Below are 15815 nucleotides of genomic sequence, written 5' to 3'. Positions count from 1 at the left end.
GCCTGTGGGGATCCTGTATGATATTAGTAATGGAGCCTGCAAGGATCCTGTATGAGAGTAATGCAGCCTGTGGGGATCCTGTATGATAGTAATGCACCCTGTGGTGGATCCTGTATGATAGTAATGCAGCCTGCAGTGGATCCTGTATGATAGTAATGCAGCCTGCGGTGGATCCTGTATGATAGTAATGCAGCCTGCGGTGGATCCTGTATGATAGTAATGCAGCCTGCAGTGGATCCTGTATGATAGTAATGCAGCCTGCGGTGGATCCTGTATGATAGTAATGCAGCCTGCGGTGGATCCTGTATGATAGTAATGCAGCCTGCGGTGGATCCTTTGTGATAGTAATGCAACCTGCAGGGATCCTGTATGAGAGTAATGCAGCCTGTGGGGATCCTGTATGATAGTAATGCAGCCTGTGGGGATCCTGTATGATAGTAATGCAGCCTGCGGTGGATCCTGTATGATAGTAATGCAGCCTGTGGGGATCCTGTATGATAGTAATGCAGCCTGCGGTGGATCCTGTATGATAGTAATGCAGCCTGTGGGGATCCTGTGTGATAGTAATGCAGCCTGCGGTGGATCATGTATAATAGTAATGCAACCTGCGGTGGATCCTGTATGATAGTAATGCAGCCTGCGGTGGATCATGTATAATAGTAATGCAACCTGCGGTGGATCCTGTATGATAGTAATGCAGCCTGCGGTGGATCCTGTATGATAGTAATGCAGCCTGTGGGGATCCTGTGTGATAGTAATGCAGCCTGTGGTGGATCATGTATAATAGTAATGCAACCTGCGGTGGATCCTGTATGATAGTAATGCAGCCTGCGGTGGATCCTGTATGATAGTAATGCAGCCTGCGGTGGATCCTGTATGATAGTAATGCAGCCTGCAGTGGATCCTGTATGATAGTAATGCAGCCTGCAGTGGATCCTGTATGATAGTAATGCAGCCTGCAGGGATCCTGTATGATAGTAATGCAGCCTGCAGTGGATCCTGTATGATAGTAATGCAGCCTGCAGGGATCCTGTATGATAGTAATGCAGCCTGCAGTGGATCCTGTATGATAGTAATGCAGCCTGCAGTGGATCCTGTATGATAGTAATGCAGCCTGCAGTGGATCCTGTATGATAGTAATGCAGCCTGCGGTGGATCCTGTATGATAGTAATGCAGCCTGCGGTGGATCCTGTATGATAGTAATGCAGCCTGCAGTGGATCCTGTATGATAGTAATGCAGCCTGCGCTGGATCCTGTATGATAGTAATGCAGCCTGTGGGGATCCTGTATGATATTAGTAATGGAGCCTGCAAGGATCCTGTATGAGAGTAATGCAGCCTGTGGGGATCCTGTATGATAGTAATGCACCCTGTGGTGGATCCTGTATGATAGTAATGCAGCCTGCAGTGGATCCTGTATGATAGTAATGCAGCCTGCGGTGGATCCTGTATGATAGTAATGCAGCCTGCGGTGGATCCTGTATGATAGTAATGCAGCCTGCAGTGGATCCTGTATGATAGTAATGCAGCCTGCGGTGGATCCTGTATGATAGTAATGCAGCCTGCGGTGGATCCTGTATGATAGTAATGCAGCCTGCGGTGGATCCTGTATGATAGTAATGCAGCCTGCGGTGGATCCTGTATGATAGTAATGCAGCCTGCAGTGGATCCTGTATGATAGTAATGCAGCCTGCGCTGGATCCTGTATGATAGTAATGCAGCCTGTGGGGATCCTGTATGATAGTAATGGAACCTGCAGGGATCCTGTATGAGAGTAATGCAGCCTGCGGTGGATCCTTTGTGATAGTAATGCACCCTGCAGGGATCCTGTATGAGAGTAACGCAGCGTGTGGGGATCCTGTATGAGAGTAATGCAGCCTGCGGTGGATCCTTTGTGATAGTAATGGAACCTGCAGGGATCCTGTATGAGAGTAATGCACCCTGTGGTGGATCCTGTATGATAGTAATGCAGCCTGCACTGGATCCTGTATGATAGTAATGCACCCTGTGGGGATCCTGTATGATATTAGTAATGGAGCCTGCAAGGATCCTGTATGAGAGTAATGCAGCCTGTGGGGATCCTGTATGATAGTAATGCACCCTGTGGTGGATCCTGTATGATAGTAATGCAGCCTGTGGTGGATCCTGTGTGATAGTAATGCAGCCTGTGGTGGATCATGTATAATAGTAATGCAACCTGCGGTGGATCCTGTATGATAGTAATGCAGCCTGCAGTGGATCCTGTATGATAGTAATGCAGCCTGCGGTGGATCCTGTATGATAGTAATGCAGCCTGCGGTGGATCCTGTATGATAGTAATGCAGCCTGCGGTGGATCCTGTATGATAGTAATGCAGCCTGCGGTGGATCCTGTATGATAGTAATGCAGCCTGCGGTGGATCCTGTATGATAGTAATGCAGCCTGCAGTGGATCCTGTATGATAGTAATGCAGCCTGCGGTGGATCCTGTGTGATAGTAATGCAGCCTGCGGTGGATCCTGTGTGATAGTAATGCAGCCTGTGGTGGATCATGTATAATAGTAATGCAGCCTGCGGTGGATCCTGTATGATAGTAATGCAGCCTGCAGTGGATCCTGTATGATAGTAATGCAGCCTGCGGTGGATCCTGTGTGATAGTAATGCAGCCTGCGGTGGATCCTGTGTGATAGTAATGCAGCCTGTGGTGGATCCTATATAATAGTAATGCAGCCTGCGATGGATCTTGTATGATAGTAATGCAGCCTGTGGTGGATCCTGTATAATAGTAATGCTGGGCTAAGGGCACTCATTTGCTGCCTGATACTGAATCTGTTGCACTAAGTTTGTATCATCTACACTAGCGTGGATAGATTTTTTGTTACTGATCCTGTAACATTCACCAGCTATCTGCTACTAACCACAAGTGCGTCTCCTGTCACTACTGTCACTCGGCAGCAGGAGTCAGACAGGATCTTATATCCTCTAAGAACAAGCCTTGAATTGCAGGACTGCTGCGGTCTCTGTAGTAGACATCACGCAGTGCTACTGTCTGTAGGAGACATCATTAGCGAGTAGAGCGAGTAGTCAGCTCTTCTCTGCAAGATAACAACAGAACTTGGTTAAGCTGGATTCCCTGAAATATGCAAATATATGTGTATACAAAGCATATATACAGTATACATATATGCATGTACACACCGGTGCTGAAGAGGCTCCATACAGTGTAACAAAGTGCAATATTATTCATCAGTGCAACACATTTTGTAACCAGGATATTTGCTGAAAGTTAGAAGTTCTGGTCTAAGACTTAGACATGTAATAAATGATACTTCATGTGGGATATGTTACAGGATTAACCCTTCATTCTGCATATTTCTCTTCTATGTATATTAAAAAAAGCATTAATACTTCATATGTTACGACAAATGTTGTCAATGTAATAATATATATGGATCAGGAAATGGAACAGAACCGAGACGCTCCAACTCATCTTAGGTTTTGTGCAGGCGCACGGCCATCTTACTAGATGTCTAACCATAAGTATTACACTCTCTTATGACTTCTATAAGGGACCGATCAGCCATATAAGTCATTTTAGGGTTGCATCATATATCTATAAGGTAAATACACAAAACCATAGACCAGTCAAAAAACAGCCTCGGCTCTGCTATACCTGACAAACACAGCTCTGGATTGTAACTTTTAGTGCGCCAATCTCATTACAGCAAAGGTTTGGTTAACAGTACTGAGAATCATCAAAAGCCATATAAAGTGTACCTCAAGCTTTGTGACCCATAATAAGATAATATACAATAAATCTGACGGGTCCGCAGGTCATAGACTGTTATTGCTCATTTAAGACCGGGCCGCAGAGGTATCGCAACCCAATGTTAAAGGACTTGCCATTCCCATTACTCCCATCAGTCCCATCCCTACTAATATGGCCCTGATGATAACAAACAGGTCATAGAAGAATATCAAGGGGAAAGTTCCAATAATATTAGTTATAAGATAAGAACTTATATAAACCTTATTAAGAGAGCGTCTGTTCTTGTCCTTTAGGCTGAGGCCCCACGTTGTGGAAACGCAACTTTTTATGTCGCTGATTTTGCTACAATATTTTGAGCCAAAGCAAAGAATGGCTACAAAAGGAATGGGAAATCTATAGGAAGTTCTTCTACATCTCCCTTCTGCTAAGTCTATGGCTCAAAAAACCGCAACAAAATCTGCAACAAAAAAAGTTGCAATTCCGTAAAGTGGGGTCTCAGCTTTACATTGCAAAAGAGTTCCTGCAGCCGACACACTTTCCAAGAGAAAATAATACTACTTTCCCAAATTTTAGTATAAGAGCTGTTATGGGGTATGGGGTATAGTGCTGGGCAGTAATTATGGGAAAACATGGTAACACTATTACATTCCGTTTGAGGGAAGTAACTGATCGAGAATGGTATTGACCAGCAGTAAGGACTGGAGGAGCGTTGCTTTCCGGTTACCGAATAGATCATATATACAGACACTTGTAAGAAAGTAGGAATAGGAACGGTATAATCTTTATGAGACCTTATGAGGCTGGTGTATTTATTTTGAAAATCCTTGTCAGATTAGAAGTAAAATCCAGTCTGAAAGTTTTCCTGCCTTATACTGAATTCCAAAGAGAGAGCTCATGAGTCCGGTGTATTCCTGAGCTAAACTCGATCTCCAGCCATCTATCCTGATGGACAAGGCTCAGTGTTGATATGTTTATAGTTTGTTGCCACGTTCAGTATCAGCTTCAGTCTCTCTGGTTCTTCGGTAAAATAAGTCCGACGTTATAACGCCACATTGAGACTGGAGCAGAGACTGTGGCCGGCACTGAGCACTGTCACATTTCGGCATCAGGAAGGGAAGTTCTCTAAAAGGAGCCGTCAGTCGGGTTAGACATAAGAATAAAGATTGACTTTAGCTCATAAATACACCGGGCTCATGAGCTCACATTCACTGGCTCAACTGCTTATTGTAATAGAAGGCAAAAAATAGGATTTGACAGCGATTCTGCCATGTTTCTTCCTAATAAGTACACCAGCCTATTCCAATCCAAAAGATGTATTTAACAAACTATGAAACTTTTACTGATAGATTGCCATAAAACAAGTTACAAAAAGCTACATTTCCAGTGCTGGAGCAGGCACCACAGGACAGGCCCAATGGTGACGCTCTATATGGGTTTAAAGTCAGAGCGTTCACATAATATGTATGAGCTAAGATCACACCACGTTTCGGAAAGACCTTTTTTGGCATGTCTAATGTACTCACAGACTTTCGCCACCTCCTTCAATTTAAGTTCTTGCATTTGTTAATTGTTGCAGTTTCACTGATTCCAGCGCAGTTGGAATTTTTTGTCTAGCTCCACCATTCCTGAATAACAAGTGCAGGTAGTTTTGGTACCTGATGTGCCATTTAAGCTCTGTAGGTGGGCGGTGTCAGGCAGGGGGGCGTGATTCAGAGCTCCAATCAGAGGTAGCTAAGAATCACACCTCCATGTCTGCTCCTGCCTGACTCCGCCCTCCTGACAGTACAGAGACTATTTAGTATATCAGGGACCAAAACTAACAGCATTGATTGCTCAGGGATGGTGGGGGCTAGAGAAAAAATTCCAACTGTGCTGGAATCAGTGGAGATGTAAGAGCTGGACTTGTTGGAGATGATGAAAGGCTCTTGTTAGTCTATGAGTACATTATATGTATACATCAAGAGACTTTTTTGCTGTCTCTACACATGGTGTGAGCCTAACCTCAGATACACAACTAGAACAGCAGCATAGATGACAATGTAAACATTTAGAAAATTGGCAACTATGTTACAGACACACAACCGGGGATACAAGTGCATAAACAACACCACCTTCCCAATATGTCAAGCCCATAGAAATCCTTGTACGAGAGCAGCACCTTGTTGTCGGGTTCATGACAACTACTTGCAGAACGCACAGAAAACAGAAAAACTTAAAATGTATACATATTCCTATAGTATGGAGCATGATATGATCAGAAGGAGGACTGTATGCAGATATTAATACATATCCTAATACTGTATCACATGGATAGAAATCTAGTATAAATAATCTGCAGGGTCCAGATCCATTCACCCATTCTATTGTATACAATCTCATAACAACCAAAGAAATCTCATTGCAGTAAATAAACTTCTTATCATACATACAATGTGAACTATATTCTAGGGGTGCAATAAATCCCCCGGGCTAGCAGATTGGCGAGGTTGGCAATAGAAGTGGTCAAAAAAATGGACAACAAATAAATCAATTTCGCTCTCGACCGAGTAGTCTGGCCAGTAACACTGATAAAGTAATGGTCTTACTATTCCCAGGTCACAAACCCTCAAACTGGCCGAAAGGATGAAGATTTCATTAGTCGGAATTTTAACTCCTTCAGATACAGACTATTCCACTAGACATTAGATACAATCAAAAGAAAGAAAGGACATTTGATGTCACATGATGTGAGCGGAACATGGTAAGCGCTTCTTTGTATGTGTTAAAGCAATACATTGGAGATCGACTGGAAATAGAAAGCAACATTTGACATCTTTTTTTATCTTCTTCCCCCCGTTTGGCACAGTCTGTATCACTTCATGTTCCTATACATCGCTGGAAGTTCTAGGTCCAGATAAGAATCTGGGTGGCAAGCAACCACAGCAAGCAAGCCATAATGACTTCTGGATGTCTGGGTTTCTGAAAGCGTATATAATGGGGTTGATGACAGAATTACAGGCAGCCGGAAGGACCAGTGAGTAGGTGTATACCATAGGGTAACTGGAGTCCGCCACTAAGGAGTACACAGCAAAGGGAATCCAGCATAGTGCAAAGGTGCCCAGGATTAGAGATAAGGTGGAGACCCCCTTCCTTGTGCTGGAGGCTTGAGATGTGGCCATGAATTGGTGCTGGACTGCAATCTGCTGGGCATGGCGGAAAGCAATCCTGCAAATCTGCAGGTACAGCTGCATCATCAAGGCGAAAAGCAGCAGGAAGGAAACCGCCAGCACCGCGGCATTGTTTTTGGTCACCGGCCTCAGAACACTACAGGACGACTGTTCCCTAACACAGTTCCACCCCATGATGGGTAATAAGCCAATGCAGATGCAAAGGGCCCATAACAGGATTATCATCAAGTAAGTATACGTTACAGTTCTTTCTGTGTGATAGGTCAGGGCATTGTAGAGAGACAAGTATCTGTCCACCGTGATAGCGAGAAGGCTACAAACAGAGGCAGAGAAAGAGGCCAAGAGCAGCCCGGTGGAACTGAGCGTCGCCACTTCGTTATTAAATACATAGAGAACTATGAAATTGACAATGAGTCCCACGCCAGCCAGGAGATCAGCCAGCGCCAGGCTGCCGATGAGGATAAACATGGGGGCACGAAGAGTGGGTGTATAGAAGAGTATAGCAATCACTATCGCATTCTCACATGCCATGATTGTCCCGGTCACACAGAGGATAATGTCCCACGGGTTGACGGACTCATCTGGGGAGAGGTCAGAGGTGGTGACGGTGGAGGTGTTGGTATCCCATGGGTCGTAGTGGTGCTGAGACATCCGGCTGGAGGAAGAGTTGTGCAGATACAGGAGATGTTCCATGGTGGCGGCTGCAGGCTGGTGAAGCATTGCTGCACATCAAAGGAAATGCAAAGAGATAGACAAATGTAAGAAGACGATAAGATAGAAACAGAACAAAGAGTCAAAACCTTCAATGTCACATTGGCACATTCTGATACCTATCAGGGACATACAAACTTTATTAGCTTTGTATGCAAATAATGTGCTGGGGAACAGTAATCCCTTACAGGGTCTAGTAATGAATCTGAATCAAGATATCAAGGCCCCCCCAGGAGCAGGTTCCATCACTATCTAAGATATATAAGATGACATCCATTGTAACAGTAAGTGGCTTTGTATGCAAAAGAGAACAATTGGAAGTTTCTGTGATTTCAGAGCCGCTACAATGGCATCTTGCACTCAGGCTTTCCCTGTCATCCTCATAGAATACAGCCAGGCTTGCATAGCTGGCACCCAGCGCAATCTGACAGTGAATGGGCTATAAATCCTCCTTTCTTGAGTCAGATCTGCTGCCCTTGTTCATGCAGTCTCCTTCCCCATCTACCAAGGTGAGCCAAGGAGCAGCCTATTCCTTAAGCATGTGTACGCCTGTTCCTACAGAGATGATTACATAGTTTATGCTTTTGCTTCGGCTGCTCATGAAAGCTGAAAATTATAGGATGTATTATCGTAATAACAATAGATCCCCCGATACAACCCTCCCAGCTGAAATATCACATCCCTGGATATAGGTGTTTACCCAGAACTAACAATGGATCCTGTCTATTTCTCTACCGGATTAAACAGATCACAAAGGATTTCACCAAGGTAAGGCGATGACATACAGATCCCCGTTCACTGGAGACAGATCATTAACACCTTGTATCTGCAGGATATTAGAATGCAGGATACCCCTGAGCCTTCACGATGCTGCTGACAGTAGCTGCAGGCCATTTCTTCTTACCCACATAAGACATGCAAAAATTTCAGGATACCTTTTGCAAAAAAATGGAGTATCTACTCATTAGCAATGATCCTACTATACAATGGACTTGTGCAATGTCTCTATCCAGTGACCCTGCAGCCATAGAGGGGCCTGTACTGCAGCTCACAAAGTGCAGGATCAATGGACTTCTAGCTGACAGCATGCACAGCCTTCCTGAATCCCATACTGCCAAATCCAGGGCTACCCACGTCACAGACTGTGCAAGCATGTATGCATAGCGAGGCATATACACTATAGACATCTAGAGCTAGATCACCATGTGAAAATACAGGGCTGAATGTATATATATTATATCTTTATATTTATTAATACAAGTGCTTGGATAGCACTGGATAGATAGCTGAGTATATCGAGAATAGACTTACTGTATAAATAGAAGTAGTTAAAAATATCTGCAAATGTGTCCTAGACACAAGCACAGCATCTTACCTGCACAACATCTTTAAGGAGCTTCTACTCTTATTGCAATGCATAGTATAATCTTTACATTTCCAAGTAAATAACAGACAACTAGGAGATGCAATGCTAGACAGACAGACATATCAGGGACATAGGCACACACAGGCTCCCATAGACAAGCAGTCTTCCTACCTTCCTTCTATGATCTCCAGCTCTGTCCCTTTGTGCTAGTCCTTGCAGTGCTTGTTAAGGCTCAATCCTTGGTTAACATCGCTAATACTGCTCCCAGATAGCAGTGGCTTTGACTTGCACTTAATATTCTTGCCCCATTGGGTCTGCTGAGAAATCTCAGCTCTGACGTCAAAGTGTTCGCTTATATTCATGATCAGCTCCCAAGTCTGTGAATCAGAAGGGGCTGTGAGCAGAATAATAATAAGCGCACACACACACATACAGGGACACACACACCACACCTCTGGAATTTCATTCATAAGATTTCTCCCTGTATAGGGACACACCTCCATTGGGTCAGATCCTACAAACTAGACGCATTTCTTCTACATTCACCAGGGGATTCACTGTCTCCATCCTCTCTCATTAGTCTTGTGGTGTTTATCAATAGGGCAGCGTTGCATTGTCTTCCCCAATCTGGGTCTGTCTGCAAAAGCTGCAGGTCATAAAATGCACCTAAATATTCCATTTACACATAAAGGATACATTTATTCTATACATTTTATATTCTAAATATTGTGCAAACAATGCAATGCAACATACTTTCTGCACCTACAAGATACAATGTTGCATTATTTGTGTTTATATTATTTTTATAGCTATAGTGCTTTGGAAACGATAGAGTTAAAAATGTACAGTTGTGCAGACCGCCACATCAATTACGCAGGAAGGACTCCGCATCGAGAGGTCCGCTTAACTCTTCCCTTCCCAGAGCGCACAGGAGAGAAGCCTCAGCCTGTCTGCAAATTAATGCATTTGTAGGAACAGAAAATGGCAGCCGGTGTCAGTCAGGGATTGGGGCTCGGCCCATGTGCCTCACGCCTCACCCCCTTTCGGTGACGTTCTTTCCAGATGTTAATGATGTCATCGGTGCAGGAAAGCTCGAGCCGCTCATTAACCCCCAACCCTCCACATTCACACATCGCAGACATCTATTGTCTATAGGCAGCTTGTCAACGACAGGGTTAAAGCAACAACCTTTCCTGCGTCATTAAACAATCTTTTGTCCTTTATTTTGCTGCAGAGTACTATTTTTTTTTTTTTTATCTTGCAGTCAATACATTTCCTCTTTGACAACAGTTTCCATAGAAATAATAGGAATGAGGAATCCCTGACCCTCAGGTCTGTCTATGTAATGCCAGTATTAGATATCAAATACCAAAAGACATGCAGAGTTTACAATAATGTGGCTTCATCCAACCAGGGTCATTGAACTTGTAATACGTTTTACATAACATCAGCCATATGATTGCATTTCACAATAAAATAGTCATTAAAAGATGGGGGGAATCCTAGAAAACGGAGACTTTTGAGTGCTAGGATATAACGTAAGGGGTTGATCTACCCACATGTATCTATAGGGGGATAAGCAGATGGGATGGATGATAGCCTACGCGTCCTCCAGCAGTTTACTGGTTAATTCTATCTGTCGTCAGGGACGCTGCGGACAACACAGGGTCCTCCGTACTAGCTAATGAGGTCTATGTATCAAGCCGGCTCTGATCTATCTTGACGCAATGCACCAGTTTTGGTTCACGGTTTACAAGCTCCTTACATGTGGAGCACTTGTTAAAGGGTCAGAGATTTTGTACAATGAAAATGAGATTGTACTTATGTTCTGAAATCCAGATTCTATCAGACATCATATTACTCTCCATATCTAATAGGATAATGCAGAGAAAGGAGCTGATATTAGGATGTCATATTAATCTGCCTGTGATCAGACAACTCTCCGATATCATAGATCCTAATAGATTCCGCCTCCAATAAGATCTGTATATAATATACAGGAATGAGCTGATGTGAGAATGTAATATTAATATTCTCCCAGTGCTCAGATACAATACATGATAGATTAGATCTGATTCCATATCTAATAGGATCCGTATATATGAGCATATAATATTAATAATCTCCCTCTGCTCAGACTACAATACAATTCACAGACTACATTAGACTTCACATCCAATATGATCCATATATACTATATACAAATGTGTTGCTATAATCCTGTAATATTAATAATCTACATCCTATTACATATATTGCCATACCAGATCACAATAGTCATGCATGGACTTGGGCTTGGTTCACACCAGAGCTTCAACTACATTTGGGATTTCCATCCCCGAACCTGCTTAATACTGCAGAGAGAAAAGTCCTGCAATCAAAATCTGGCAGACCCAGTTATAGTCTATGGGGTCATTGGGTTTCCATGTGCAATCTACCATACAAAGGAAGTGTGGCGTGGGCTCCATGCCCCGGCGCTGGCTGCAGTATACAGCACATTCCCATTGCAGCTGTTTCACCACTTAGATGCCGCAGGCTACTGCAATGACATTTAGGCAATTATATCCCCATCCCAACTTTCATCCCATCTTCCTAGCAATGGACAAGCTCCTCCCATCGAGTTTGAAAGCGGCGTATCATCAACCCCTGACGTTAATAGGAAAGCCCCTCCTACAGGATAGCATTAGGGGAGGCTTCTGGGCGCCGCCATCTTGGGTGAATCCAGAACTTTTCTCGTCCTGGGTGTAGCTAGCACCACCCACCAGTAGTTATTAAGAGTAACCCCTGGAAAGTTCCAGAGAGAGATAGAACCATAGAAGTTTGCAGATTGTATACTCTAAGAAGATGCTAACTATTGTACTGCTGTGCAACATGTCACGGCCCTCCCCCCAGTAAAGGGCATCAACCAAGACCCTAAAACCTGGTTGAGGGGAGAAGATGAAGTTGAGAAGATAGACGCTGCTTAGTGTTGAAGCCCAAGCCATAAACATTCAGCCTCCACCATTCCTGAGCAATCACTGCTGTGAGCTTTGGTGCCTGATATACTATTTAGACTCTGCACTGTCAGGAGGGCGGGGTCAGGAAGGAGCAGACAAAGGGGTGTGATGCTGAGCTCTGACATTGGCTGCCTCTGATTGGAGCTCTGAATCACGCCCCCTGCCTGACACCGCCCACATGACAGTACAGAGCTTATATAGCACATCAGGCACCAAAACTGCGCTTATTACTTGGGAATGGTGGCGGCTGGAGAGAATATTCTAACTGTGTTGGAATTATTGGAGATCTATTGCCGCCAGGGACTGGTGTAGATTTCAGCTATAATTCACAATAGTTTGCTGTAAATATACTCGACCTATAGTAAATCTGTTGAGCCGAGACGTTTCCTCCCTGGCCAGCCTTGATCCTTGACCTGGTCCCACATAATGGACAAAATGGCAATATCTTCGGAACAAATTGTGGCTAAAATGCTCCACTTGTACACCAGTTATATGAAGTGGACAGATGAATAAGCCCGCGATATTGTGTTTTATGTGACAGTATTTGTTACAATGTAGTGTTGTCTTAATATAAGAGGCTTCTATGTGAAACCTGATGAGCCAGAATGAACCTTTGAGAGTAAAGGGCAAGTAATCTCCAGTCCTATCAGACAATGCACGGGCTCATCATCTTTCCCATTAATTTATGCAAATATCCAGAACTTCTCCGTCAGTCGCTGTTACATTGTATCAGTTCTTCACTCTCCTTTACTGTGCGGTTCCTGAGTGGTCCATGATGTCATCTAAGAGTCGGGTGACATCACTGACACTTATAAAGTGGCGCCATCACTTTTTAATAACACTACTCTCTCTCATCAGACCAGGACTTGTACCTTTATTTTGCAGAGATGAATCTATAGATCAATGTTCTTTTATTGCAGTGAGATGACAGAACACTTCTCTGCCGCCTCCAGAAAGGTTTCCAGGTCCGAGTAATGGCTTTAGAAGAATACAAACACTAGCCACGGCCAAGACACGTCTTCTGCATCTCCGGACACGGTGTCATGACTGGGGTATATGGCGTGCGGCTTATCTGGGTTATTCTTCAGCCCTTCTATGTTGTTTAGACTTGGGATATTAACATTTCTATAGCAGAAGACATTATTATTAACAAGTCTAATGTATCTCTGCAATTCTTCCTTTACAATTAAATAATTCTGCCGTTAGTCTCCGCCCTGACAAAGGGGGAATTAATGGATTATAGGGTCTATTAAAAGATGTTATTATGATGAAGAGATTGAATAATATCCCGGCATAATAAGGAGCTGCACTAGTCTAATATCTCCAATGGGAATCTATAACTGTCAGAAAACAAAACATCATCCAAGAACCAAATTGAATCTGATTCCAGAGGTGAAACGTGCGACCCCGCCAAAACCTGACACCGGAATCCCAACCTACCCTGTGTCGTATATAGCGCCGATGCCTTGATATGGCTCCTTTATATTGCAAGTCGCCTACAATATATTATATAGGCAGCTCCTATGTAGTAGTGGTGGAAATGTGAAAATCTAATCAGCATATAAGGGGAAGGAGAAATGTAAAGGTCTCTGCTGTTACCCTATAGGGACCCATCATAATGGAAAACCTTTTGGGATAGTTACATAGTTGATGAGGTTGGATGGAGACGTCAGTCCATCAAGTCCAACCTAGAACCCTACAATCCCCTACAGTGTTGATCCAGGGGAAGGCAAAAAAAAACCCACGAGGCTCCTGCCAATTGCTCCAGTTCAGGGGACATCATGGTGGTAGTATATTGAGACAATACAAGATGGAAACATGTGATAACTCTATACAGACAGGAGCCCTTCTTAAAAGTAAAGGAGCCTGGTGCTTATAGATACATAAGCAATAGCCAAGACATTCATAGGTTTTATTGCATTGACTCTCCCTTATATATCCCATAAGCATGCAGGTATAGTTTCCGTATATCCGGGTGCATTTCATTTAAAGTATTCGGTATATTGTAAATTCACAATTATCTTTGCAGTTGATGTTGCCGGAGGTTTTCAGACGGCGATTACAGAATTTAGCAGCTACTTAGAGCTGTAAATTGGATATTACAGGTAACAACAATACAGATTCCAGCGAGAGGTGGGAAGAGAACCTCAGCGGGCACAAAGCAAATTAACATATCCAGGGCTGACATCAAGGAGAACCTGAACCCAATGCTGTCATCCTGAGCATTTGGTGCTTTATCGAAATCCGTTCAGCTATTCCAAAGATATAAGCCTTGCTAGTGTAGATTAGCCAAGTGAGCAGTGACTGCAGGATATATAGACCCTGCCCCCGAGAAAGCTCAAGTCTATGTGTGATGTATATTGCCCTTGCTATTTGGGTCTGCATCTCTTTAATTCTGCAAACATAAAACTGGTTATTATTTAGTGACACAAGAAGACAAGGATAGGGACACGTATTCCAGGACCCCATCACTAAACCTTCATTACCCATTCTTCTTCATTGTCCATGCCTTGAATCCATGTGGCCGTGTCTTAAGACATTCTCACTAGTTTGGCTTTAGAGACTTCAGAGCCCTGAACAGTAACTTGTTCTCTACCACAAACATAATAATATTTCTAACCAGTGTCATTGGGTAACAGATTTCCTTTCCATTCCTTTCCATTCTCGCACTTTCAGGAATTGATATAAGTTTGGATTATTGAGCGAAGCTAAAATTAGGGAGAATTCTGAGTAATCCAGATAAACAGTAATGCGGCAGCTCCTGTAGATACGGCGGTGACTCACCCGGGGAAGAGGGCGAAGAAGCTCTATCCAATTTCATATTTTCAAAGAACTTCCAAACTTATTCCAGGGACTAAAAATACACAAAGTAAGCGAGATCAGCAAATACTGCCAGAGAATGACTGAACTGTGCTTAACATATTGATAATAAATAACATCTCTCTCCTATCTATCTATCTATCTATCTATCTATCTATCTATCTATCTATCTATCTCCTATCTATTTATCTATCTATCTATCTACAGTATCTATGGCTTCAGAAATCTGTTTTTCATACATCTAGAGATGAATTATCAGGATATCCTTTAATAGTCACTAAATGGAAGCTGTTTTCTTAAGGTTACAGATACAGTAGAGCTGCAGTCCGGTCACAGACACTGTGGAAAGTGGAGCCCCGCTATTCACATATATCAGACAAGCACAGCACGGACATTGCACAAGTACATCAAACACATCCCGCAGGGTGCAAAAAGAGCCTCACACTGTAAAAACTTCAACCAAAGACATTCCTCACCTACATATTTTGGCATTCACTTTCCGCAGCCTGACATTTGCAGATACAAGACCCCACCCCATCTAAGATGTCCCACCCTCTAATAACGGTGACCTCTGCCCCTTCATGAAAATCAGCCTCAAATTCCTCCATGTGAACCTAACCCAATGAGCCCTGACGTAGCCATCATGCTTGTTTCCTAGATACAATCCTCTACTTACTTTCTTGGAGCTGCTGTGACGGCTGCGTCATCGGACCCTCCATCAGTCCATGTATAGATATTAATAGATGCGAATAATAAAGTGTAAGCAACGTCTAGTTCTTAGATTTTTAATGTCATAAAATGAAGATTGAAGATAAAAGCAATGTTTGGCAGATTTAGGGAAATGAATGCGTCTCCACATAAAAAGGAAATGAGAACATTCCATCTGTAAGAGGAAACTATTCCTGTGTCTTATAGTCAGAGCGGTAATCTCGGCTCCATCTCATAAGGAATTACAATATGTGTGTAGTCAGACTGGCTCTAGAAAGGGCAAACACCTTATACCTATAC

The 15815-nt window shown here is 43.3% G+C and overlaps 1 protein-coding gene across 1 annotated transcript; it reads right to left on the bottom strand.

Annotated features, from left to right (window-relative positions):
- Nucleotides 1-6600: 6600 nt before the first annotated feature.
- Nucleotides 6601-9297, bottom strand: LOC142185402 (G-protein coupled receptor 12-like). The gene is made up of 2 exons (XM_075260826.1): nucleotides 9163-9297; nucleotides 6601-7636 (listed from the first exon to the last, which is right to left on the bottom strand). The coding sequence occupies exon 2, from the start codon at nucleotides 7632-7634 to the stop codon at nucleotides 6612-6614; it is 1023 nt and encodes a 340-aa protein (XP_075116927.1). The 5' UTR covers nucleotides 7635-7636; nucleotides 9163-9297; the 3' UTR covers nucleotides 6601-6611.
- Nucleotides 9298-15815: the final 6518 nt, after the last annotated feature.

The sequence above is a fragment of the Leptodactylus fuscus genome, chromosome 11 (genome assembly GCF_031893055.1).
Source record: "Leptodactylus fuscus isolate aLepFus1 chromosome 11, aLepFus1.hap2, whole genome shotgun sequence".
In the NCBI taxonomy this organism is placed as follows: Eukaryota; Metazoa; Chordata; class Amphibia; order Anura; family Leptodactylidae; genus Leptodactylus; species Leptodactylus fuscus.
Note: the sequence above shows the minus strand (reverse complement) of the source record. Positions and strands in the feature narration are given on the sequence as shown.

Bases quoted from the DNA above. Each gene is read 5' to 3' on its own strand.
- LOC142185402 (XM_075260826.1), bottom strand. From the start codon at position 7,634: ATGCTTCACCAGCCTGCAGCCGCCACCATGGAACATCTCCTGTATCTG.